This window comes from Vicia villosa, unplaced genomic scaffold (assembly GCF_029867415.1).
Source record: "Vicia villosa cultivar HV-30 ecotype Madison, WI unplaced genomic scaffold, Vvil1.0 ctg.000032F_1_1_2_unsc, whole genome shotgun sequence".
NCBI lineage: Eukaryota > Viridiplantae > Streptophyta > Magnoliopsida > Fabales > Fabaceae > Vicia > Vicia villosa.
In genome coordinates, this window is record NW_026704966.1 from 172,526 (window position 1) to 198,039 (window position 25,514).

Consider the following 25,514-nt stretch of genomic DNA (forward strand, 5'->3'; position numbering starts at 1 on the left):
ATGTATTAATGTATAGAGTATTAGTATTCAACTAAATTCAAATGTATTTAAGAATTTATCTTTTAAAAAATATTGCTTGATTTATTTATTATTATATACTATTTATATCAAGGAAAATAATATACATTCTTTATGCAATATTAATACTCATTAATTCTAATCTTGTGTTATTATTTAAATGAGTTCTCAGGGAATATAGATAGAGAGTGTGCTTGTAATGGAATTAAGAATGGGAAATTGTTGGTTTGTTGGTGTCTTGATTCTTGTAGGTTATGTATGCTTGTTGGGTAATATTTGTAGGGTAGAAGGGTACCCTATTGAAGATTTGGTTGAGAGGTTACCAGGGCAACCCAAGGTTAAATTTAGTCAATATGCTGGCTATGTTGATATTGATGTAAAGCATGGGAGGAGTCTCTTCTACTATTTTGTTGAGGCTGATCATCATCCTCACAAAAAACCCCTCACCCTTTGGCTCAATGGAGGTAATAATCCATTACTAGTATTTTATTATTATACACGGTACGTTTTTAGGGTGTGTATGCCGACTGCTTCACAAGATTCAAAATTTGACACGCTTAAATATTGATTAAAAATAGTCTCATGAAATATTCGCCGCTAAGGACAATTATATATATTAGTGAAAATTATTGTTTAAACACAACTTATTTTATAGGTCCAGGATGTTCTTCCATCGGAGGAGGTGCTTTTACTGAATTAGGACCATTTTATCCCAAGGGTGATGGACGTGGTTTACGGAGGAATTCAAAGTCTTGGAATAAAGGTATTTATTTATGAGTTTATATTTTCATTTTAGAGAATATATGATTTTGGTGTGCATTGATTCATGATATATGTTTTTGTGTTTATTATTTGTATATAGTTTCAAATCTGCTGTTTGTGGAGTCTCCTGCTGGAGTTGGATGGTCATACTCAAATACAACTTCTGATTATACCATTGGTGATGATGCCACAGGTATTATATAGTTATTATCTATCCAAAGGAAAAAAGTTGTATATTATACTTAGCATGAACATATTTTTTAATTTTGTTTTTGGCAGCAAATGATATGGTTTTGTTCTTGCTGAAATGGTACAAGAAATTCCCTTCTTATCGATCAAGAAAGTTGTTTTTGACTGGAGAAAGCTATGCAGGACATTACATACCACAGTTAGCTAATGCTATTCTTGATTATAATCTTCTTCACTCAAATGGTTTCAAATTCAATATAAAAGGACTCGCGGTAAAAAATATCATTTTATGTGACATTTAATTAATTAATTTACTGATTAAACTAATCATACTTTTTTCTTGAATTTGTTAGATTGGAAACCCTCTTCTGAAATTGGATCGTGATACACAAGCAACATATGAATATTTCTGGTCACACGGAATGATTTCGGATGAAATCGGTCTTGCTCTTACGCGTGATTGTGATTTTGATGATTATACTTATGCAAATCCTCATAACATATCCAAATCATGCAATGATGCTATAAATGATGCTAATAAAATTGTTGGCCAGTATATAAACTACTATGATGTGATTCTTGATGTTTGTTATCCATCCATAGTTCAACAAGAACTGAAACTGAAAAAAATGGTACAATTTTCCTCTTGTTAATTATATGTTAATGTGAATTGGTGATGATACTTTTTTATAATTAATTAATTTGATTATTTCATTAATGCAGGCTACTAAAATAAGTTTAAGTGTAGATGTTTGTTTGGACTATGAAAGTGATTTTTACCTTAATCTGCCGGAAGTTCAAAAGGCTCTTCATGCTAACCGTACGAATTTGCCATATTCATGGTCCATGTGTAGTGAGTAAGTTCAATGTTTAGGGTTTCGAATTTAGAATTCAATATCTTATTTTATGTTGTAACTTCTAACACATTTTTTCTTTATTGTAGTATTTTAAATTATAGTTTATCAGATCCTAATATTGACATGCTTCCAAGTTTGAAACGGATAGTGCAAAACCATATTCCAATATGGATTTACAGGTAATTAATTTTAACCAATGATATACATCAATATTCTATATACATTTTTGCAATAAGAAATTTATTTGTGTTACATTATGTATTGTGACAGTGGAGACCAAGATTCAGTTGTGCCATTACTTGGTACTCGGACACTCATTCGTGAACTGGCTCATGACTTGAATTTCAATATTACTGATCCATATAGAGTTTGGTTTCACAAAGGACAGGTAAAAATAAATATTTTTATTAATAATTGATCATTATATAGATATTGAAAAATGATTTGGATATAATTTTATAATTTTATTGACTTAGATGAATTTATATGTAGGTTGGAGGTTGGGTAACTGAGTATGGAAAATTGTTAACTTTTGCCACTGTAAGAGGAGCTGGTCACATGGTACCATATGGACAACCTTCAAGATCATTGCATCTATTTCAATCCTTTTTGAGGGGGAGGAGATTGCCAAACACTACTCGACCTTCGATTGATGGATGAATAATATATCGAGTTCATTATCGTATTCAAAATCTGAGTTTGGAGATTGTCAATTTATGTTTCGCGTGTGAATGGTTTTCTAGATTGTGCACTTGATGTATGGATGATTGTCTCTAATTTTGATTTGTTTATCTTTCATATTATTCTTTTTTATTTTAATCCAGGATTGCTAAAAAAAAAATTAATGAATTATATATGGAAATAGAAGATTCCATAGTCCAATTGATTCTTAATAAATTTGAAGATTTTGTAACCTAATTAAAAAAAATGATTGCTTGTTTCTTCCTAAAAGAGCGTTGCTATTTATTGCGACAACTGTTTCACGAAAACATAACGAACAGCTCACGTAATTTATATTAGCACATATAAGTCGTTTTAGACTTTTCACACAGATTAAGAAAAATAATAATTGTTGTATGAAAATGAGAAATTATGAAGGTTTTTACAAAATTATCCTTCATCAATGACATGTGGAAGATAAATTTATATAATGAAGGTTTTTACAAAATTATCCTTCATCAATGACATGTGGAAGATAAATTTATATAATTGAAAGGAGAGAGAAAAATAAATATTTAAGGATATAATAGGAAAAATAACATTAATTATTCATCGGAATTGTAAAGCGACTTATATTAAAATACAATTTTTTTTTCTAAAACGACTTATAATAAAAAACGGAGGGAGTAATTTTTTTCTGAATTATTGTTTTATACATTTTTTTAATCTATAATATAAGAAAGGAAGTTGTTCTGGAATAGACAATAATAACATTGCTTAATTTGCTGCCATTTCACAAAATTGAGGGTAAATTGAGTCTTATATAACTAAATGTCAGCCAATTACCTGGTTTTGGTTACATTAGAAACATGCTTTACAAGGCTATAAGCTGAAAACGATTATATTTATATTATTTGAACTCACATTGGTTGCATTTCAACTAAAAGTAGCTGACATGAAGCAACAACTTTAAAATTGTACCGGGTAAGGAATCCAACTCTGCTCCAAATTTTATGTTCCCAATGTGTATACTGTTCATAGTATTTCCATCATCTTTCCTTTTCCCTCAAATTCTTTCTATTCTCTCTCTTCCTTCTACCAACATTTTTTTCTCAAACTTTGTTTTGCCCTAACTTGTTTTAATTTGTTCTCTGGTTTTTGAGTTCCACATGGCTATGACGTTTGAGCTGGTGAAGAACATTAATGAAATGAAGGAGTTGTGGAAAAAAGTCGTTCGAATCCATCTCAAATGGGCTGTTGTTAAGAAAAATAAGGAACATTTTGAGATGGTTGTCGTTGATAATGATGTAAGACTATCTTTGATCTTTCTTCGCTCTTGATTTTGTTCTTTAACTGGTTTTTTATTTTCTCATGCATGTGAAAAGTTGTGTTGAAATCCAAAACCTTTAATCTGATTTTTTTTGTTAAATTTGTCGAAAATCAAAACATTGACTATAATAGTCATGAAGTCATGCTTTAATGGAACCTGGTTTTTGTTTCAAGCTTTTGTCATCAAGTTTGTTTTGGTTTAATGGTTTATGAACTTTATTCATTGTTGATATTTTTTCTTTAACTACTTTTATTTTTGCTCAGGCATCTGGTTTTTTTAAATCCATTATCTTTAATCTGGAATGGTTGTTATATTTGTCAAAAATCAAAACTTTGAGTATAATGGAACCTGGTTTTTGTTTAAACTTTGTGCCATGAAGTTTGTGTTGGTTTAATGATTCTGAAAGTTTACTCATTTGTGATATTTGTTCTTTAACTGGTTTTTTTATCATGCATCTGGTTTTTTGAAATCTTTAATCTGGTTTTTTTATATTTGTCAAAATTAATAATTTTTTGTATAATGGAACCTGGTTTTTCTTTTGTATTTTGTAGATTATTAGATTAGAGTTTTTTCGGTGATTGTTTTTTTTTTGTAGATTATTAGATATGTTTGGAGTAAAAGAGTGGAAGAATTTTGCCAAGAGAGTGAAGCAGCGGAGGATGGCGAAAAGGGTTTTCAAAGAAAAGCGAGATGCCTCTCCATGAAAGAAGTTTCCCAGTTTCAATCTAATGTCCGGCTATTCATCGAGGTTTGAATCGTGATTGGATTCACTACCTATATGTTGACATGAGTCATTGGGAAAGCGTGTCAGTGGGCTCGGGTATTCAGTTTCACTTCACTCTTCAGATCCATGCAGAAATTTTATTCTTATGTTTAATGTTTAAACTTGAATTGTGGAATCTGGAATCGTTAATCTCAATGCCTTTGTGTAGTTTATGATGTTTTGGTTTAGCAGATTCAAATTTGCTATAAATTTTGCATTTTATTAAAATCTTGCTTTTACAAAATTATTGAACTTGTCTTCCATTGTTAATTTCTGGCTTTGAATTCTGCATTGAATATGTATTGTGCAATTTTGTTCGATAGGACTAGAGCGGCGTTATAGTGTAGCGGAATTATAACAAATCGTTTTTGGTCTGCAGTACTCGATTTAGTACAATGTGTTGTCAAATAGTGATTATAACGATGCTACGCTCTAAAGAATCGTATAGTATAGTGGAATTTAAATGAAATGCCATTTGCTGTGATCTGTGAATGATAATACCGGTGTTGTGTGGGTTATTTGATGAATTTTGTTTTGAATTATGAGTCAAGACTTTGTTTTTCTTTTATGTCTTTTGCAGGGTACACCGAAGTATAGTGGTATTGTGGAGGATTGTTGTTGTGATTATGAAACTGTAAACCATCTTAACAAGGAAGTGTTGTACCCATCTCTCCAAGAGCTTGTGCAGACCCCATTCTTTCAGTATTTTAAGGTTTGCTTTTTGTAGTTTCTTATGTCAATTGTGATATTGTTCAACTATCATATTAAAAATGAATCTATCTCTGAATGTACTGAGTGTAGGAATGCTGACAATTACGGAATTACTTCCTATTTTTCCCTTTTGTCAACCCTCATTTTGTTCCTTATGCGCTAAAAATTTATAGATGAAATTTTATGCAGACCAATTTATGGTGTGACTTCCCTTTTTGGCCTGATGATGGTATGTGCCAGTTGCGGGACTGTACTGTATGTGAATATGCAGAAAATGAATTCTCGGCGTCATTTAAGAAGCCTAATCGCCTTTCGTTGAATGATCTCTTTATAGCTGTAGTTTGTCATACTGAAATATTAAGTAGTTAACCTTTTAAAGAGCTAGCAGTAGCAACATGAAATTCACTTGCTATGTAAAATACTTCATACTTTTACACTGTTATGCAATTAAATCATTCTAATGCTGGCATTTAAAGATGAGATGGCATATGTGAATATTCTACTGAATTCTGAAAGATATACCGGTTACACTGGTCCATCTGCAAGAAGGATATGGGATGCTGTCTACTCTGAAAGCTGCCCCAAATGTAAGTCGTCTTCAGCAAACAACCAGACTTCTTTAATAATTTGCAAAAAGAAAAACATGATTTTATGAAGAAAATGATATTTTCTGCGATTTCCTATGGACTACACTAATTCAACATGGAGGATTTATTGTGATGTGCGATGTATTGCGAACTGCTATTGACTACACTGAATCATGGATGTGAAAGGTAATGTTGTGAGTTTGCCTAAACTGATTCTTGACACTTTTGAATTGGGAATTTGTTGCTTTTAACCATATTTGTGTCTGCAACCGATAACAACGATGAATCGTGTCATGATTCATAATGTGAAGTTTGAGTGCATCTCTTTCTATCTATCTCTGTGTGATTGTTGTTTAGGTGTCAATATTTTATGATTGTCGATAAAGAATCGTTGAAGAGTGATTCTGGTTTTCCCTTTTGGATTATTCTCTTATTTGTATGCTCTTGATGTTGTCTATTTCATTTCTGTGCTGATACCTTAAGATTCAATTTTCAAATTGTACTTCTTATTGTGATTGTAATTATTATGCTGCATATGAAGGTTGATTGAACTTTGATGATTGGTAGTTTTTTGGCATGGTTAAATAATCTATCCAGTTTCTTATTGCGTTTAATATATGTTTTTATGTTGAACTTATTCATATTATATTATATCCATTGGCTTTACCAATATTATTTTCTATGGAGATGTCACATGTGATGGTCAACAACAACTTATTTGTTTCAGTCCATTTGTGAAGAAACTAAATGGCACAGATGAAGAATTTGAATAAAATGATATTATTTTCGATTTGCTATGGACTACACTTATTCAAGGTGCATGATTTATTATGATGTATGCGATGTATTGCGATCTGCTATTGATTATACTGAATCAACGTGCAGAATTCCCAAAACCATTTATAACGATATTTCGGTGAGTCATTTTTCTTACATATTTGAATTTCCACTTCATATGATTTGAATCCGTTTATTATTAACCAGTTGCATCACTAATTGGTCAAAACCAATATGATATTTTGATGTATGCCCACTGGCTCTTATTGTAAATTATGATTTGATGTGTTTTGGTTTATAATGCTTCAGGAAGTGGAAGAAGATGTCAAAGCAAGGAAAAAGGGTGAAATCTATTTGCACTTTGGTTTCCCGTATGAACCTGTTATATTGACTATGATTGATTTCGATGACCCTTGCATGAATAATTCTTCGGTATGTAATCACAATTGACATCATGTTGCTTAATAAGAGCTTGTGTGGTTAACTTTATAGGCACAGTTTGCTTTGCATCGGGCAAGCCTGCAAAGAAGTGGTCATGTAATGGATGCTGCACAGACAGCAGGAGAGAGATTGCAGCAGACAATCCAGATCATCACATAGTTATAATGTGTATCTAATATATCTAAGAAAATTAAATGCCAAGCAAAATCATTTAAGGAATCTGAAGAGGTTTCCAGAGAGGTAGGGAATTGCATCTCTATTACACTATTTCATGTTATTTTAATTCAATTCAATGTAATTTTGGTTCAATTCAATAATTTTTTCCTGCATAGTAGTGACAAAGGAAGGATTGAAAGTCTTTTAAGTAATAATACATATGGATTAGATTAAAGTGTAAGTTGGAAAATGTTTGATCTCAAATATTTCATACTGTTTATAATCTATCTTTTGTTTATAATCTATCTTTTATATGTTCTTATAGTTCTAATCAAAGCTACCAAAACAAATAATGTTTGGTCCTTAACATAAAAGAAAACAAATTAATTGAACCAAAATTACCTGAAGATATTGGTGATAAATAGCAAATGGGGCAGAGTTTGATAAAAATGGTAGGAGGGTGCATTTTTATATATTTTTAATAGAACCAAATTAATTAAGTGCTTACTTATACCCAAAATAATAATTTTTTTTATCTCAGGTGTTTGATACCTCATATTACATTAACTTTTGTGTTTATAATAATGTGTACACCTGGAAAAAACCTTCTTAAAGTACATAGTTGATAGAAATATTATTGGTACTTCATCATTACTACAAACGTGTACAAGTGGTTATCATTTCCAGTGGGATATTAAAAATTATGTAAACAAATTTTTGGTTACAGCCGTTTGTAACAATACTGTCTGGCTGAGTAAATTTCAAAAGATCAATGTCCTTTACACACAATGCATGCCGGTTACAAAATTTAGAACAAATGAAAACTTTGGATCATGAACTACCAACTTAAAAGAGTTAGATCTAACTCAAATAGCCTAAACAAAATCCTTAATTTCACTTAACTGTTAAACAATTAGTATTGTATTTAATTCATCCAACTATAATTTGATTTCTTTTTCATCAATCCAATTTGTCTTCTGCTTATTATTATATATAATATATAATTTACAATATATATTTCAATTTAAAATTTTTCTTTTTATTTACGGGATATTTTTCTTAATTCAATTCTACATTTTTTTTTCTCCATGTGACCATTTCAATTCAATTATAATATATATTGCAAGAATATTTCTGTTTTATTTTGGTTCGGAACCATGTGACCATTTCATTTCAATTATTCACTTAATTTGCATTGGCAAATGCTGGGAAAACATTTAGAAACCTTATGGATGTCAAATGAGCATGTCACTCCCATGCAAATTAGGGACATTTAGAAACCATGCTGGGATAACATTGACTCTACAAGTATCATCTACAAAAATATACTTCAGTTGAAAACACATTTGTTTGAGAGAAAGAATACACTTTGCATGGGAATATTTCACTTAATACGACAATATTTTTAAAAATATTTTTGTATACGGGAAAAATACAGAAAACATTTCACTAATATTTCACTATTACGGGAATGATATAATGTCAAATATTTTACTAATATTTCGGTATTATTTTTATATACAGAAAAAAATATACTATTGAATCAAATATTTTTATGTCAAAATACAGAAAAACAATCTATGGTTAATCCAAATAATATACTACTAACTTCTGGGTTTTTTTAAATGATGTCAAAAAAGAAATATTTTTATTTTATTATTTCCTTATTATTATATTTTCTTTTTAATATTTCCTTATTATTATATTTGCTGAATATTCAACTTTGCTTTTTCAAATAAAAAATTTCTTGATGTCACAATTTTTTTTTCATCCTTTGACTTTTTTTTTATTTCTCTTTTTAATCATACATTTTAGTTGTTAAACAATTACTAAATACCATGTAACTTTATCTTCAAAAATCGTTTATAATTTATTTTGAATAAAAATATTTTTGTACTTCAAATATTAATTTTGTTCTCATTAATGTATTTTTTTTTTAAACAACAATTATTATCTGAGAAAACAATACGCGTCACCGACCAGAACCCGTGCGAATGCACGGGTTTGTTACTAGTTTATTAAAAAAGTAAACCACACCACTTGCGACAGTCTACAAAAGTCATTCTCTAGCCGCCGACACCTTCATCCCAAATTCTGAATGAAAATACAAAAGAAGAATGGAGCAGTTATACATAATTCAAGTCTAAAAACTAAATAAAATCAAATGAAATTGTAAATTCACAGTCCAATAGAAACTTTGCAAACACATAGGTTTCAGTTGGAAACCAACTGAGTCAAACTCAGTGTTTTAGTTCTATAGGACTCGGCATAAACAAACATTTAGATTTTGTGAGTTCCGATCAGAAATGAAAAGATTGATTGAATTTGAGTTTTATAAAGTCGCCATGTTTTCTAGAAAGAGAACAATGAGAGTGATGGACAATACAGTTTTCATTTCCCCTTTTTTTAGATTTGCAAAAAGGACACTGTTTCTTTAATGTCATTTCCCTTAACGGTAGCAAAATGTATGGAAATAATAAAATTTATCGAGCAAATAATAATAATAATAATAATAATAATAATAATAATAATAATAATAATAATAATAATAATAATAAACATTTCATTATATGACTATCATATATATATTTGTCGATTCAAGTGAATCATTCAATATATTTTTTAATTAATTTTTTATAGTCACATTATAAATATTATTTATTTTTGATAATGGTAAATGATCACCTTTTAAAGATAACAAGCCTTTAACATTATAATTGAGATGATAAGGATCATATTTTGGAAATATATATTTATACTAATGCATATTACAATTTTGATTTGTATATGATACAGTAATATTATTTCATTTAAATTATAATTTCTTCATCCAAATCCACTTATTTGTTTCTTTATTTTAAGAATTAAGAGAAATAAAGTTTTAAAATATATTTGGTAATTATATATTAATTTGAAAATTTGTTGAATAATATTTATTAGCACATTTTAAAAAATGTATTTGGTAATTATGTATTAATTTATTTATTCTTTAAATTCGGAACAAATACCGTTTTTAGAATTACTTTTTCATTTATAGTGATATCTCAATTTTGTATACCGAGTCTTATCAAGATTTTTTTTTGCTAGACACAAATATAATACGTTTTACAAACCAATTAAGTATAATTTTTTATTAATTAATAAACAAAAATAATATTTTCTCTCTTCTTTATTATCACAACCATATCAAGATTTCAATTAAAAAGAAAATAAATATTAAATAAATTTAAAGTTTTCTCTTTTTTAATGGTTGTTTCTAATAATATGAATTAATGTGTGTTTTCATGCAAATATTTCTTGGTTATCAATGTAACTTTAAAATTGGATGGATGGTTTGAAATTTTTTTTTTATATATAATTTTTTTAAATGATTAATTTTAGATAATTAAAGAATGAATTAGAGGAAGTCAAAGGAGAAAGTAAAGTTAGGTAGTTTAAAAGTCTCTTATAAAACAATTAGAATCCAGTTAGTTATATTGCTTGTTTTACGAGCAACTATGCAGTAGAGCTCATGTATAATATGCTATATTGTGGATCATGAAAAGCTATATAAGAAAGTCATGTAACTTTTAATTCAATGAGAAATGAAATTTAGAATACCTAATTCTCAGTCTCTAATATGGTGTCAGATTTTACCAATGAGTAGGGGTGGAAATAGGCCAGGCCGATAACAGGGGCTTACAGGCTGGCCTATAAAGGCTCAGACCAGGCCACACATTTTTTATAAATAGAAAAGGCCTAGGCTTTTTTATAAGTCTATTTAGTTAAAAAGACTAGGTCTCAGACCCAAAAAAAAGCCTTTTAAGCCTTTCAAGCCGGCCTATTTAAAAAAATATGAATAGTTTTGTTATTATCATTATGTTATGTGTTGTACTTTGAATTAAAATACATAAATAAAACTTGGTTATCTTAAAGAACTTTTGAAAATAAGATGAAAACACCTGATGAACATTGTTTTTATAAGTTCTCTTAAACAAGTAGTCTCCCAGAACTTATGCTAATAAGTAAGTTAAAATAAGTCAATGCAAATAAATTTCTAGTCTCTTGGTATTTTAGTTAGTTAGTCTATTTAAATATTACTTTAGTTAGTATGTCAAAATAAATAGGCTTTTATGTAGGTTAACAGGCTAACCAGGCCTTCTGAAAGGCCGGACTCAGGCCTAAAAATAAGCCTACGACAGGCCACAGGCCAGGCTTAGTCTTCGATTTTTTTGACAGGGCAGGCCTAGGCTTGGCAAAGCCTAGCTCGGCCCAGCCTATTTCCACCCCTACCAATGAGTATTCTCCATTTTGATTTAAAGTTTGTTATAAGAAATCATTTCTAATCATTCTTTTTCGTTCTTGAATCTACAATCAGATTGCAAAACTTCCATTGTAATTCCTTCCTTTGTTCATCATCGTGATTCCATATTAGTTTTCTTCGCATTTGTTCCTTTTTATCGATTCTAGCCATTACACGCGCGGGAACTACTTCTCACATTAATCGAATCGACACTAAATCAATTTTTTATGTACATTCGAGTGAAAGTCTATTACTACAAATAATATATTTTATAAAAAAAATTCATCTCACCCAACAAAAACTGAGGTATAATGTCAAGACGCATCTTATTTTATTTTTTTAAAAATAAAAATAACTCATTCCCTCGATTTTTAATATAACTGAGGGGAAAAACAATTCAGGACATGTTTCGATTCTCAGCTATTAAATTTATGTTTTTATTTCATTATAATTGTAAACTAATTAAATAATATATATTCCTTCAATTTCCGTAATAACTGAGAGATAGAATAATCAGATTTTACTGTAAAAACATTTCTTAAACAAATTCTACCCTAATCCTAACTTATATAACCTCCCTAAACTCGTAAGCATCAATTTTTGGGATGGATTGTAAGACAGAAAAAATATTTAATGTTTTGTGTTCTTCTATCTTGAACAAAACATTTTTTCTTCCCTTGCAATTTATCTCACATAATAGTGTTGATTTTGTTGTTTTTGTATTTTTGAAATAACCTTCTTATGTTGTCAATCAAAGAAAACATTATTGCTTTATTGGGTTGACAATATTGAGAAATTTACTCTTAAACATGCTAGAAATTGCACACAAAAATGATGATTGGTAAAGAAATGAAATTAAAGCATGACATGTTACTTTCAACTTTTATCATTCACCATTTTTTTGATTGAAACTTATTACCTTGGTATTTTTCTAAAAACGAAGAATTTACTTATTTTATTTTATTTCTATTTAGAAAAAAATACTTTTCCCCTCGGATTTTTAACAAAACTTAAAGGTCTTGTTACATAACTACAACAACAAATCTCTACCTTAAATTCATAAAAGAACAACACTAGGATATTGTAAAGACATCAATCTATAACAAACTATTACGTCCACCACTATACATTTTATTCTTTTTCTTGTGAAAGCATTTGCTCAAGATAATGAAATCTTTGCTTCAAGTTAAGATTGAAAAAGTTCTCTATAATGAATTGCAAGTGCAGAAAAATCATTCTTCCTTCAACTTATACAAAGAAGGAAGTTCAACCTTTGAAAAGATTAGAAGATGATGGATATGCGATAAAATTTGGATTTATTGTTCTCCACGAATAACAACGATGATGATGAGTCTGGATTTGTTGTAATCAATGTATTTGTTAAAAAAACTTATTCACCTCGAATTTCTACTGAAACCGAGGGGTAAACATATTTTACCTTAGTTTTTGTCAAAATCGAGGAGATAATTTAGCGTGATTATTGAAGATATTGATCACTGTCCTTAAACAAATATTCGTCGTCCATTTGATGAGTATCAAAGCTCAAGACACTACTATTAGTGATCTGTCTCAAACATAAAAACTTTTATTGTAAAAGCATGTTAAATATCAAAAATTGATAATGAAACACCATAAAGTGCTTGAAACTATTCATATCCCCCACTTTAAGGTTTGCAAGGGCACCTGTCATAAAAGGTTCTATATGATGGATTGCAAGAGAGAAAATTATTTGGGTTTAAGGTTGTGCTCTTAAATATTTATTTTAGCATAAAATCATTCATTTATCCAACTTTTTTTTTGTTTTATAAAAAAAAAAAATGCATACAAAAGGCATAAAGAATATATGACACCTAACATTTGATCTATCTAAAATTTCAATAATTTGGAGATCTAAAATTAGATCTTTTAGGAAATTAGTTGTTTTTAATATATTATGTAAACAATGTAATATTTTTGATAAACAATGTAGCTTGTAAACAAATTAATTTTTTTAATATTCTGTGTAAATAATGTAACGATTTTTTTTTAAGAAAATAATTTATCTTATCCCTCAATTTTAATCATAAACCGAGAGGTATGATGCACTGTTTTGAAAATAATAAAAATGAAGATGTTGGGGTTTGAACCCATGTGCTCATAACTTAACCCTCAATTTTAAGTTAACTGAGGGATAAAGTGATATATTTTCATGACGCCCTTCATTATCTCACTTGTTGAGGTTAAATACATTTCGTGTCCGAGGTGAAATGTGTTTGTTGTAGTAGTGGTCCCAACTTTGTCAATGTAACTCCAAAATTAAACGGTTTGAATTACTTGCTTGTAGTAGTGGTCCCAACTCTGTCAATGTAACTCCAAAATTGAACAGTTTGAATTACTTGTTTGAATTACCTCGCTTAAAGCGCTGTCTAAGGTCAAACTAAGCATTGTCTAAGGTCTTCTTTAGTGTAGTGTCATCTCCAAGAAGGTGCCAAAATCTCCTCAAAAAGGAAAATTTTAACTCATCAAGGTTGGAACTTTTGTTCTCATCACACTGAGCACTAGTGCGGAAAGTACTTTTTACATCGGGCGAAAAGTACTTTTTACATTGGGCCTGGGCCCGATGTAAAGCAAGACGATGTAATAAGCAAGACGATGTAATATGTCTGATGTGAAAAATAATGCCATTTTTTTATAAAAAAAAATATACGCCATATTTTACATCGGTTGTCCTATCCTCCCGATGTAATAGATAGTTTTTACATCGGTTTTCCACTTTGCCCGATGTTTTTTTTTAGAAGGCAAGAAATTATATTAACGGGAGAACAAAGGGGGTTCTCCAACCCGTATACACCGGATCCCAACCAAAACGATAAAGAAAATTACAAACCAAATTACCTTATGAGAGGAAAAACACCGGATCCTTACAAAACTCATAAAAGGTATATTTGGGATGGGTAATCTTCCCACAATAAGACCACTTCCACACCAAAAGTTTGATGTTCCACACCGTATTGTCGACGTTCCAAGGTTCGTTCCGGAAACAAACTCCATTTCTAACTAACCATATAGCCCAAGTAATAGCTAACCAAACTACACCCAATTTTCTATCTTTCACCATATGCACATTAAAAAAAGAATGCCAATCCATATAAAAAGCAAGGCACTCTACAAAATAACTATCCCCTTTACCAACCCAAACCTCTATATCGCGCCATATCTTCAACACCACCCCACATTCAAAAAAGAGATGATTCAAGTTTTCCGAACAAACGCCACAAAAAGAACAAACCGAATTATCTATAGAAAAAGCCATACCTCTAAGAGCCAATTGGTCTTTTGTAGGAAGTCTATTCCGGAATAATCTCCAACCGAAAGCTTTGATCTTGAAAGGAACATCCAACTTCCAAATCAAGCTAAAAACTCCATCATGGATATTCGGAGGACCGTAAGGAATCCGAAACAAATCCAAAAACTCATAGCACGAAGCTACCGAAAAAGTCTTTTCCGCGTTGCCTTTCCACTCCACCAAATCTTTGCCCACTTTCCAACAGCTAAACTCCTCCACTATATTTTTCATACTAACCGCCTCTTCTACGGCATCTTCCGCTTCCAAAATGTCATCGGAAATACCAAAATTACTCCATTTCCAATTTCCCTCCATCCACCCTCCCATTGCCCGATGTAATAGATAGGTTTTTACATCGGTTTTCCATTTTGCCCGATGTAATATGTTTTCTGCTTTTAAGCGTATAATAGTTGTTTTTCCTATTTTAACCTGTAATTTTTTTTGTATCTAATTTTTCATATAAGTTTCAAATACCACACATACCAAAGTTAGGTCGCTATTTTGCACATTTTTCTCACAGCACACAGACCACATTTAGGTCACTATTTTAATATTTTTTTTAACCAATGAAGGATATAATTTTATTGCACCAAATAGCTAAGATATATATATATATATATATATATATATATATATATATATATATATATATATATATATATATATATATATAGCAAGATGATGATGCTAGTGTCAAGACTGATGTAAAAACTAATCATGATTCAAAATTTACAAAATTATAAGAAAGTTTACACACGATGGACTACTACAAAATAACAAAACAACAAATATCCAACCATTTAAGTCCTTTACCTCACTTGAAATACCAACATGCATCCACGAGAAGATGTTGTAGCTTCTGAAGACAACACCAAAATTACATTTGCTGAGAATAAACAATTACACTAATTAACATCAGCAGACAACACCAAAGTCAAGAAACTAACTCGAATCAGAAATATAGACAATTCCATATGACTCACCAGATAAAGCTTAATCTTTATATAACTCAATATGATTTTTCACGCTAAGAGATCCAAAAAGTCTCTCAATGCAAGAGAATAGGCATTGAAAGTACCCCTAAACAGACCAATATGATTTTCAGTTGAGAATATTTTCAATTATAATAAACTTTAAAAAAACATGCATGTTTAACACAAATAAATCAAATAACATGTCCTTGGTACTCAGCAACTGTTGCCACCAAGGGAAGTTCAGCGACTTCTGGCCCAAAAACCCGAAATACTCCAACAGAAACAACAACTTGGCTGAAAAACAATTTTAAAAAACAGGAATCAGGTAAACAGGCCAGCTGACGAAAAAATAGATAGGCATTCTCTTGTTATCCCTTACTTGACAGTGAGTACTGCACAGTACATTCCGCCAAAATCTTGTCCGCAGATGTTCTTTCTGTGGATGTCAAACAATTATGAGAAAGCAAATTCATTAGTATTCATAAATGTAACAACAAAAGATCAACTAGAAGAAAATTCAACTGATGCTTACCCAAACAACATTGTGGGAATGAAATCGCGGCCAGAAGAAGAACCAACTATAGGATCAAACCTCTTCTGGAGATAAAACATTCAAACCTCTTCTAAAACACAAATATACTCACATGGAAGATGGAAACAGCCTTTGAAAGCACTTGCCTATATTCGTTAGACAATTTCTGTAATTCATTAGATGTAAACTAATATACTAACATAATTCATTAGCTGTAAACTAATTTACTAACATAATTTCACAAACTATTACCACTAACAGTTTAAACTAACTATTTTAACTAAACTTACTAATTGTTTTAAACAACTAATAGTTTTAACTATTACCACTAACAATTTAAACTAACTATATATGAACATCATGGCTTAGCTACTGATGTTATAACCTTAATGAATGTCATTAAATTTTCAGCACTAAAAGAATTGTATATGAACACCATATATGATTAATTTCCACTGCTTTAAAAATTCCTTTTTATATAAAAAGGATAGAAAATTATCAAACCATCATAGCAGTAATTCTGAAAAACGTAATTAGTACAAAAGCACAAGATAGCACCCAAAAAGAAAATGAAAAACATACGATGAACTATGTATGAGCTACATTAGATAAATCTCCCATTGAAAAAAAAACTACAAAGAATTTTACAAAAAAACAACCAGATAATTCGTACAAAGAATCTTACAAAAAAACAACCAGATAATTCGCATCACTGTTCACAGTAGCTTTTCATATTTAACAAGCTTTTCATGTTGGGATTAGAACCCATGTGCTCATAACTTAACCCTCAATTTTAAATTAACTGAGGGATAAAGTGATATATTTTCATGACGCCCTTCATTACCTCACTTGTTGAGGTTAAATACATTTCGTGTCCCAGGTGAAATGTATTTGTTGTAGTAGTGGTCCCAACTTTGTCAATGTAACTCCAAAATTAAACGGTTTGAATTACTTGCTTGTAGTAGTGGTCCCAACTCTGTCAATGTAACTACAAAATTGAACAGTTTGAATTACCTCGTTTAAAGCGTTGTCTAAGGTCAAACTAAGCATTGTCTAAGGTCTTCTTTAGTGTAGTGTCATCTCCAAGAAGGTGCCAAAATCTCCTCAAAAAGGAGAATTTTAACTCATCAAGGTTGGAACTTTTGTTCTCATCACACTGAGTGCGACCACCCGATCAATCTCAGTAACAAAAAAATGAGTAGTAAAAGAGTAACTATCATCACCAAAAAGCAAACGAACAGGGACTCCATCCAACCGAGACATTTATATAGGATTTTTTTAAAGTGATTGGTAAAGAAGCAAACTTCCATCTGACGAATCTCTGAAACTCCATCAATCCACTCATCACCAATCTTAAGAGATAAAATAATATTCCTCTTACTTCTACTCTTAACACAATCATGGAAAAAAAATTAGTGTTCCCATCTCCCTCTTTCCGCCACTTAGATTTGAACCTTTGAGCTAATTATGAATCTTTGATCCTTTGCAAGTAACCATAGATCCGCAATGGCTCTCGTCCTAGCAACAATATCCTAGCAATATTCTTAAAAGAAATAAGACTAAATTGATGATTCACTCAATGTTGAAATTAAAAGGAAATACTTATGTTGAAAGGGAAGACATTTAGGAATAAATTACATAATGTGCCTCAAAGAAGAAACAATAGTGAATCAATAGACTAAAAAAAATTCAAAACAAGAATAATAGAACCATTTATTTATTTTCTAACTTCTCTTTTTTTTTTTTAAGCATGATATTATATAAACAGTTTTCCCATACAATCTACTAATAGTTATTTTCTTTTTCAGCATCTCTTAATAAAAATCAAGTTCTTCATCACTAATTGAAGGTCGAGTAGTGTTTGGCAATCTCATGCCATGCAAAAAAGATTTGAATAGATCCAATGCTCTAGATGGTTGTGCATATGGTACCATATGACCAGCTCCTCTTACAGTAGCAAAAGTTAACAATTTTCCATACTCAGTTACCCAACCTCCAACCTACATATTATAAATTCATTTGAGTTAGTAAAATTTTAAAACTATATTCAAATCATTTTTCAATATGCATAAAATAAAATGGTCAATTATTAATAAAATTATACATTTATTTACCTGTCCTTTGTGAAACCAAACTCTATATGGATCAGTAATCTTGAATTTTAGGTCATGAGCTAATTCACGAACGAGTGTTCGAGATCCGATTAATGGTATAACTGAATCTTGGTCTCCACTGTCAAAAACATTTTAACATATATAAATAAATAACTTATTGCAAAAATGGTTTCATATGTTAAAATTAATATATCACCTGAAAATCCATACTGGAATACGGTTTTGAATTATCCGTTTGAGAATTGGAAGCATATTGATATCAGGATCTGTTTTACTATAATTTAAAAGACTACAATGAAGAAAAATTGAAGATTAGAAATTAAATCAGTAATAATAGTAATATCAAAGTAAGTATTATAAATTATTAGTACTTACTTACTACAATCGGACCATGGATACGACAAATTGGTACGATTAGCATGAAGAGCCTTCTGAACCTCTGGAAGGTTAAGGTAAAACTTGGTTTCGGATTCAATACAGACATCTACGCCTAAACTTATATTATGTAACTGTATAAATAAAATAATTGAATTAATTAGAATATAAATTGATTATAAAAATTACAATAGTTAGCACCATAGTAAAAAAAACTGTACCATCTTTTTCAATCTCATTTCTTGTTCAGCTATGGCTGGATAACAAACATCAAGAATCACATCATATACGTTTATATACTTGCCCACGATTTTATTAGCATCGGTTAAGGCATTGTTGCATGATTCGGATAAATTTTGATGATCTCCATAATAATAATCATCAAAATCGCAATCATCCATGATTGCAACTCCAAGTTCATCTGAAATCATTCCGTGTGACCAGAAAAATTCATATGTTGTACGTCTATCTTTATTCCATTTCAAAAGCGGGTTTCCAATCTAACAAAGCCAGAGAAAATGTACGATTAGCTTACTTAAATAATCGATAGTCATTAACATAGACGATTAGTCTAAATGTGACATGAAAAAATGAAATCTTACCGCGAGTCCTTTTATATTGAATTTGAAACCAGTCGGGTGATGAATATTATAATCAAGAATAGCATTAGCTAACTGTGGTATGTAATGTCCTGCATAGCTTTCTCCGGTCAAAAACAACTTTCTTGATTTGTAAGAAGGGAATTTCTCGTACCATTTCAGCAAGAATAAAACCATATCATTTGCTGCCAAAAACAAAATTAAAAAACTATGTTCTTGTTAGTATAACATATAAAAAATTTCTTTTGCATAGATAATAACTATATAATACCTGTGGAGGCATCATCTTTGATATAATCAGATGTTGTATTTGAGTATGACCAACCAACTCCAGCAGGAGACTCCACAAACAGAAGATTTGAAACTATATACAAATAATAAACACAAAAACATATATCATGAATCAATACACACTCAAATTATTCTCCAACATAAAACACATACTCATTCGTATAAATACCTTTATTCCAAGACTTTGAATTCCTACGTAAACCACGTCCATCACCCTTAGGATAAAACGGTCCTAATTCAGTAAAAGCACCTCCTCCAATGGAAGAACATCCCGGACCTGAAAAAAATGTGTTTAAATAACTTTTCTAAGTAAATACATAACAATAATAATAATTGATTAATACCTCCATTGAGCCAAAGGGTGAGAGGTTTTTTGTGAGGATGATGATCAGCCTCAACAAAATAGTAGAAGAGACTCCTCCCATGCTTTACATCAATATCAACATAGCCAGCATATTGACTAAATTTAACCTTGGGTTGCCCTGGTAACCTCTCAACCAAATCTTCAATAGGGTACCCTTCTACCCTAAAAATATTACCCAACAAGCATACATAACCCAAAACAATCAACACACCAGCAAACCAACACTTTCCCATTCTCATAACTCAAATTCAAATTCTCTCACAAGAGACACACCCTCTAATCCATTTATTGAGAAATCATTTATATGATACTACCGCTGATTATAAACATTAAATATTAAATATTAAAGTAAAGGTACATTTTACTTTCTTAGAAAATTTTAATGTTAAAAATAATAAATTATTCTTTTTTGTTCTTTTTCTTCTTTGATATTCAAAAGATTTTTAATGTTAAAAAGTTTAAAAAGCTAGAGGGACATCACTTGACAGTTTTAAAAATATTTTAACATATTTAAAAAATGATACATTCAATTTACTTTTAACAAAATACATGTCATTTGGGTCACATTTTCAATGAATGTAGATGATAGTTGTTGTTGAAATATTTTATTAAATATTTAATTTAATATTTTATATTTTAATATTATTAGATGAACATAAATTTTATTTAAATATGTTAATTATTTACTTATTAGGATATTACATTAAATTTCATACTCTTATATATAATTTCATAGTAAAACATTTATTAAATTTAAAAACAATATTGGATTCAGTGTATGAAATTTGTAAACATAGAGATTTGGATAAGTTTGTTTTGAAAAAAAGAATTTTTTTGACTGGTAATACTTTTGAGATACTGGAGTTTTGATCTTGATTTGGAATTGAAACCCATTGTAGTAAGGTTTTTCTAACCTATGCAACATTGCATAGGATAAGCAACAATTAAAACATTGTTTCCTTCCATATAAATTATCATATCAATTATTTTTCTTATTTTCTCTCTCCCACCTAATTAATAGATCAACATAAATAATAATTAATATGGTAATTTATATTTAAAAAGTGGTGTATTAATTGTTCCTTATCCTATGCAATGTTGCATAGGTTAGAAAAACCCTTGTAGTAAAATAAATAAATTTTTGTAAATAAAGATTCTATTTGTTTTATTTATAGAAATATATACAACTTATTCTTTCTTTATTTGGAAATAATTGATTCTATAATTTTCTTTCTTTATATATTATTTATTTGGAAATAATTTAAAGATTATATATATATATATATATATATATATATATATATATATATATATATATTTAAACTATTATTTTATTATTTTATATAAATATTTGGTTAAGAAATGATTATAATAGTGGAATATATGGTCGCGTAAGTTTGTTTTCAAAATATTCTTTTTTAATAATTCTTGTTGAAAAATACTTCATGCTACTTTTTTTTTTTTACTTGTGAGTTTGATCCGGCACTAAAGCGGGTCAGTAATTGTATGATTATAAGTAATGCGTTAAATTTAAAGATTTGACATGAATGTGAAAAAACGAAAAGAAATAGAAGTTTGAATTTGTGTTGATTGATTTAAGAGATAAGAGAAGGGAACTTAACAAATATAGTTTATCTCAGCTTGCCCTTTTTTTTTTTTGTTTTTTTTAAAAGCAAGATATATTAATAGAAGCCAAAGAAACAACAAAGTACAAGGACACCCCACCCAAAGAAAATTACACTCCTATTGTAATCTAACTTAAGTACAACAACAGGTTATTGCTAAACTCAAAAAAATTTCAATTGGCACGCATAATTTTCCGGATATACGACCACCTCCATATTAGAGCTTTACAACTCCAAACAACATCTCGTGAAGTTATGTTCAGTTTTTTCAAACGAAGATATTTTTACTATAATCAAATGGATTACCATTACTAAGATATTTTTTTCAGTTTTCTCAAACAAAGATATTTTTACTATAATCAAATGGATTACCATTACTAAGATATTTTTTTCAGTTTTTTCAAACGAAGATATTTTTACTATAATCAAATGGATTACCATTACTAAGATATTTTTTTCAGTTTTCTCAAACAAAGATATTTTTACTATAATCAAATGGATTACCATTACTAAGATATTTTTTTCAGTTTTCTCAAACAAAGATATTTTTACTATAATCAAATGGATTACCATTACTAAGATATTTTTTTGGTCCAAGTGACCTACATCATAGATTTTAAACACAAAGAACTAATCTCAACTTGACTTCTTTATCGTCTTAAATAATTTGTATACTAAAACTTAACCCTTTGAGAAATTTATTAGATAAATAATTGGTGGAGTGTTTACAAATATCTTTCAAATGCACACTCCTCAATGTTATGGAAGTCGCTTTTGTGAAAACAAAAATACAAAGATTTGTCTATATATAGGAAGTTCTCGAATCTGTTTTAGAATTTCTACTTCTTCCTTTTGAACCCCGACGTTTCTTTGAAGTGTTAAGGGGTGCGTAGTTCTGATATTTAAAAGGGTAAACCTTTCCCTCTAGTTTCTTGGCTTGAGCAATTATACTTCTTTCTTTTTCATTCCTTTGTTCTGTGTTGCTCCTTGGTTCTTCAACCTCTTATTTTACCGTTTCGACCTTTTTATAACTTCCCTCGTAGATTGTCTTGATTGCAACCAATTTCTTCTCATATTGTGTGTATTTTTATATTCTTGTTATTAGATTATTGAAAAAATTTAGGGCTCTAATCCTCTTGTATTTTGCATACTTAGACACAGGTTAAAATTTGAGACTCATTAGATATTTCTCCATCTCTCTGTCAGCACTTTTTACTAGAATGACCTCCTTATTAAATCTCTCCATGTATGCATGTGTGGATTCATCTTTCTGCCACCTTATCAAGCCTAAACTTTCCATTGATTTTGGTTATCTTCGTGATGTTGCGATGTGGGAGGTAAACCGTCTATGAAGATTTATTCATGTGTTGATGGATTTGTTTCCCAATCCCCTGAACAATGCCATGGTGTCGACTTTAAAAGTAAGAAAGAGTATATTCACTTCTTTGAACCTTTTTCCCTTAAACTTTAGGAGGACATCCACAAGTTCCATTTGTTTGTTTGGGTTGATCGTTTTTTCGTATGTCCTCATTCCTAATGGTTTTTGGAACTCCATGGGAATAGAATACCCATTTTTCCTTCTCTTGAAGGAGTTCTGAATGGGGTGTCTATGTCTCCTTAGAGACATTAGATGTAGAAAATGGTGAAGTGTGTTAGCGAAAATGACGGAGGTGTTTTTGATGATGTCCTTCATGCATACTCAGACATGGAAAGGGAACACCTTTGGGGAGTTGAAGAACATGTTTTATGCCTCCTATGGTCGTGTGGTCGATGGTGTCGTGATGACTGGACCTAATCTTTATCATGATTGGACAATATTATGTCATTAGGTTGGGTCTCTTGTGGCTCCAAAGTGGTACACAATTGCGTGGAGGAGTTACCACAATTCTACGTAGTCATTTTATTTTAGAGTGAAGATTCATTTTGGTCCCTCACAAATATTAAACGAGTCAAATTAGTCCCTCACAAAAAAATTGACCCAACTTAACCCCTTACAAAATTTAACCGGATCATATTAGTCCTTCTGCTAATATTTTTCTCAAATCGTTTTTTTTTCTAGTTTTAAACCGTGACTGGACTGCCACGTTGAATTTTATTTATTTTTCATTTTTTAAATACTAAATTGATTTTTATTTTTAATTTCATTTTTAAACAATTATAAATTAATAATATAAAAAAGCCAAAATTGTTTCTTATAAGGAGTTGAACTCAGGCCCACGTGGTTAATCTTAAACAATTTTAAATTTAAAATAAAAAATACAAAATTTGTATCAATATGGTCTCGAACCTAAGTCTCTTCAGATTAAATGACAGTCAATTTAATACAATAAAAATTGATTTGTCTATTTGTAAATGATAGTCACTTTACTAACAATAGAAATTGATTTGTCTAGTTGTTATTGATAGTCACTTTACTAACCGTAGAAATTGATTTGTCTAGTTGTAAATGATAATCACTTTATTAACAATAGAAATTGATTTATCTAGTTGTAAATGATAATCACTTTACTAACAATAGAAATTGATTTGTCTTGTTGTAAATAATAGTTGCTTTACTAACAATAAAAATTGATTTTTCTAGTTGTAAATGATAGTCACTTTATTAACGATAGAAATTGATTTGTCCAGTTGTAAAGTGAAAATCATTTAACTTGAAGGTACTTGGATTTGAGACCTCGTAGGTAAAAATTTATGTATAGAATTTGTTAATATTAATTAGTAGAAATCATGGAAATTACTTATTTAAAAATTACTTTATAAGAAATAATTTTGGCTTTTTTGATATTATTCATTGATCACTGTTTAAAAATGAAATTAAAAATAAAAATTAATTTAGTATTTAAAAAAAATCTAACGTGTCAGTCCAGTCATGGTTTAGAAGTATGAAAAGAACCAATTTAGAAGTAGAAAAAACCGATTTGAGAAAAATATTAGTAGAAGGACTAATATGATCCGGTTAAATTTTGTAAGGGATTAATTTGGATCAATTTTTTTGTGAGGGACTAATTTGACTCGTGTAATATTTGTGAGGGATCAAAATGGGTCTTCACTCTTTATTTTATTTCTCTAACATTGTTGATTGTCTCTAGGTAACCATTAGCATACCCCTTACTAACATGGGAGTTTCACTAGAAGATAATAATGCTAAAGAATTACGTCGTCCTTGTCGATTTAGAGGTGGAAGTACGATTTTGTAATTTGGTATCGAGATCGTCGATGGTCAAAGATTCTAAAGAGAAATAAGGAGCTTCTCAATCTCTTGTGGTGTGGGATCAACGCTCCTAGGTCTGAGGAGGACATTTTAGGTCCATCGTCATGATTGTGTTTAACCCATATGACTTTGCTAGCTACAAATTGATCGGGCGGTAAGAGTTTTAGGTAGCTATTCCTATGCGGTTTACCATTATAAAGCTAATGTGGTAAAATATTGATGAGCATCCCCATAGACAATGTCGATGATCATGCAAAGAGTAGAGTTTCTCTCGTAGGTGAGAAATGACTCAAATATGAGGGTAAATTCTGCAAGCACCACAACATTCAAGCAGGGCCGGCTCAATAAATCAGGAGGCCCTGTTCTAATATTAAAAATAACTTAAATTAAAAAACAAAATTTTAATAATTAAAAATAACACATTAAAAATAAAATTATATATTAATTAAATAAATGAATAAAAACTCAAAATATTATTTAAACTAATAATATTATTTCATACAACTTAAATTTTTTAACTATTTAAAAATAGTCTTTTTCTAAATATTTGTATAAACAAATTCATTGTTCA

General features: G+C 29.8%; 2 protein-coding genes across 2 annotated transcripts; one reads left to right on the forward strand and one right to left on the reverse strand.

The window, feature by feature from the left end:
• Positions 1–229: 229 nt before the first annotated feature.
• LOC131622526 (serine carboxypeptidase-like 42) lies at positions 230–2,486 on the forward strand. Its single transcript, XM_058893559.1, has 9 exons — positions 230–482; positions 674–781; positions 881–973; positions 1,060–1,241; positions 1,323–1,601; positions 1,693–1,826; positions 1,913–2,005; positions 2,097–2,214; positions 2,319–2,486. The coding sequence occupies exons 1-9, from the start codon at positions 230–232 to the stop codon at positions 2,484–2,486; spliced, it is 1,428 nt and encodes a 475-aa protein (XP_058749542.1).
• Positions 2,487–18,178: 15,692 nt separating this feature from the next.
• LOC131622524 (serine carboxypeptidase-like 42) lies at positions 18,179–20,368 on the reverse strand. The gene is made up of 9 exons (XM_058893557.1): positions 20,088–20,368; positions 19,913–20,020; positions 19,724–19,816; positions 19,456–19,637; positions 19,075–19,353; positions 18,854–18,987; positions 18,675–18,767; positions 18,479–18,596; positions 18,179–18,364 (listed from the first exon to the last, which is right to left on the reverse strand). The coding sequence occupies exons 1-9, from the start codon at positions 20,344–20,346 to the stop codon at positions 18,179–18,181; spliced, it is 1,452 nt and encodes a 483-aa protein (XP_058749540.1). The 5' UTR covers positions 20,347–20,368.
• Between the last annotated feature and the right edge of the window lie 5,146 nt (positions 20,369–25,514).

Excerpts from the sequence above, each read along its gene's own strand:
- LOC131622524 (XM_058893557.1), bottom strand. The coding sequence starts at position 20,346 with ATGAGAATGGGAAAGTGTTGGTTTGCTGGTGTGTTGATTGTTTTGGGT. Across the intron at positions 19,638-19,723 it reads CAAAGATGATGCCTCCACAG|CAAATGATATGGTTTTATTC; the intron begins GTATTATATAGT and ends TGTTTTTGGCAG. Across the intron at positions 19,354-19,455 it reads TCAATATAAAAGGACTCGCG|ATTGGAAACCCGCTTTTGAA; the intron begins GTAAGATTTCAT and ends TGGCTTTGTTAG.
- LOC131622526 (XM_058893559.1), top strand. The coding sequence starts at position 230 with ATGGGAAATTGTTGGTTTGTTGGTGTCTTGATTCTTGTAGGTTATGTA. Across the intron at positions 1,827-1,912 it reads TCATGGTCCATGTGTAGTGA|TATTTTAAATTATAGTTTAT; the intron begins GTAAGTTCAATG and ends TCTTTATTGTAG. Across the intron at positions 2,215-2,318 it reads TTTGGTTTCACAAAGGACAG|GTTGGAGGTTGGGTAACTGA; the intron begins GTAAAAATAAAT and ends ATTTATATGTAG.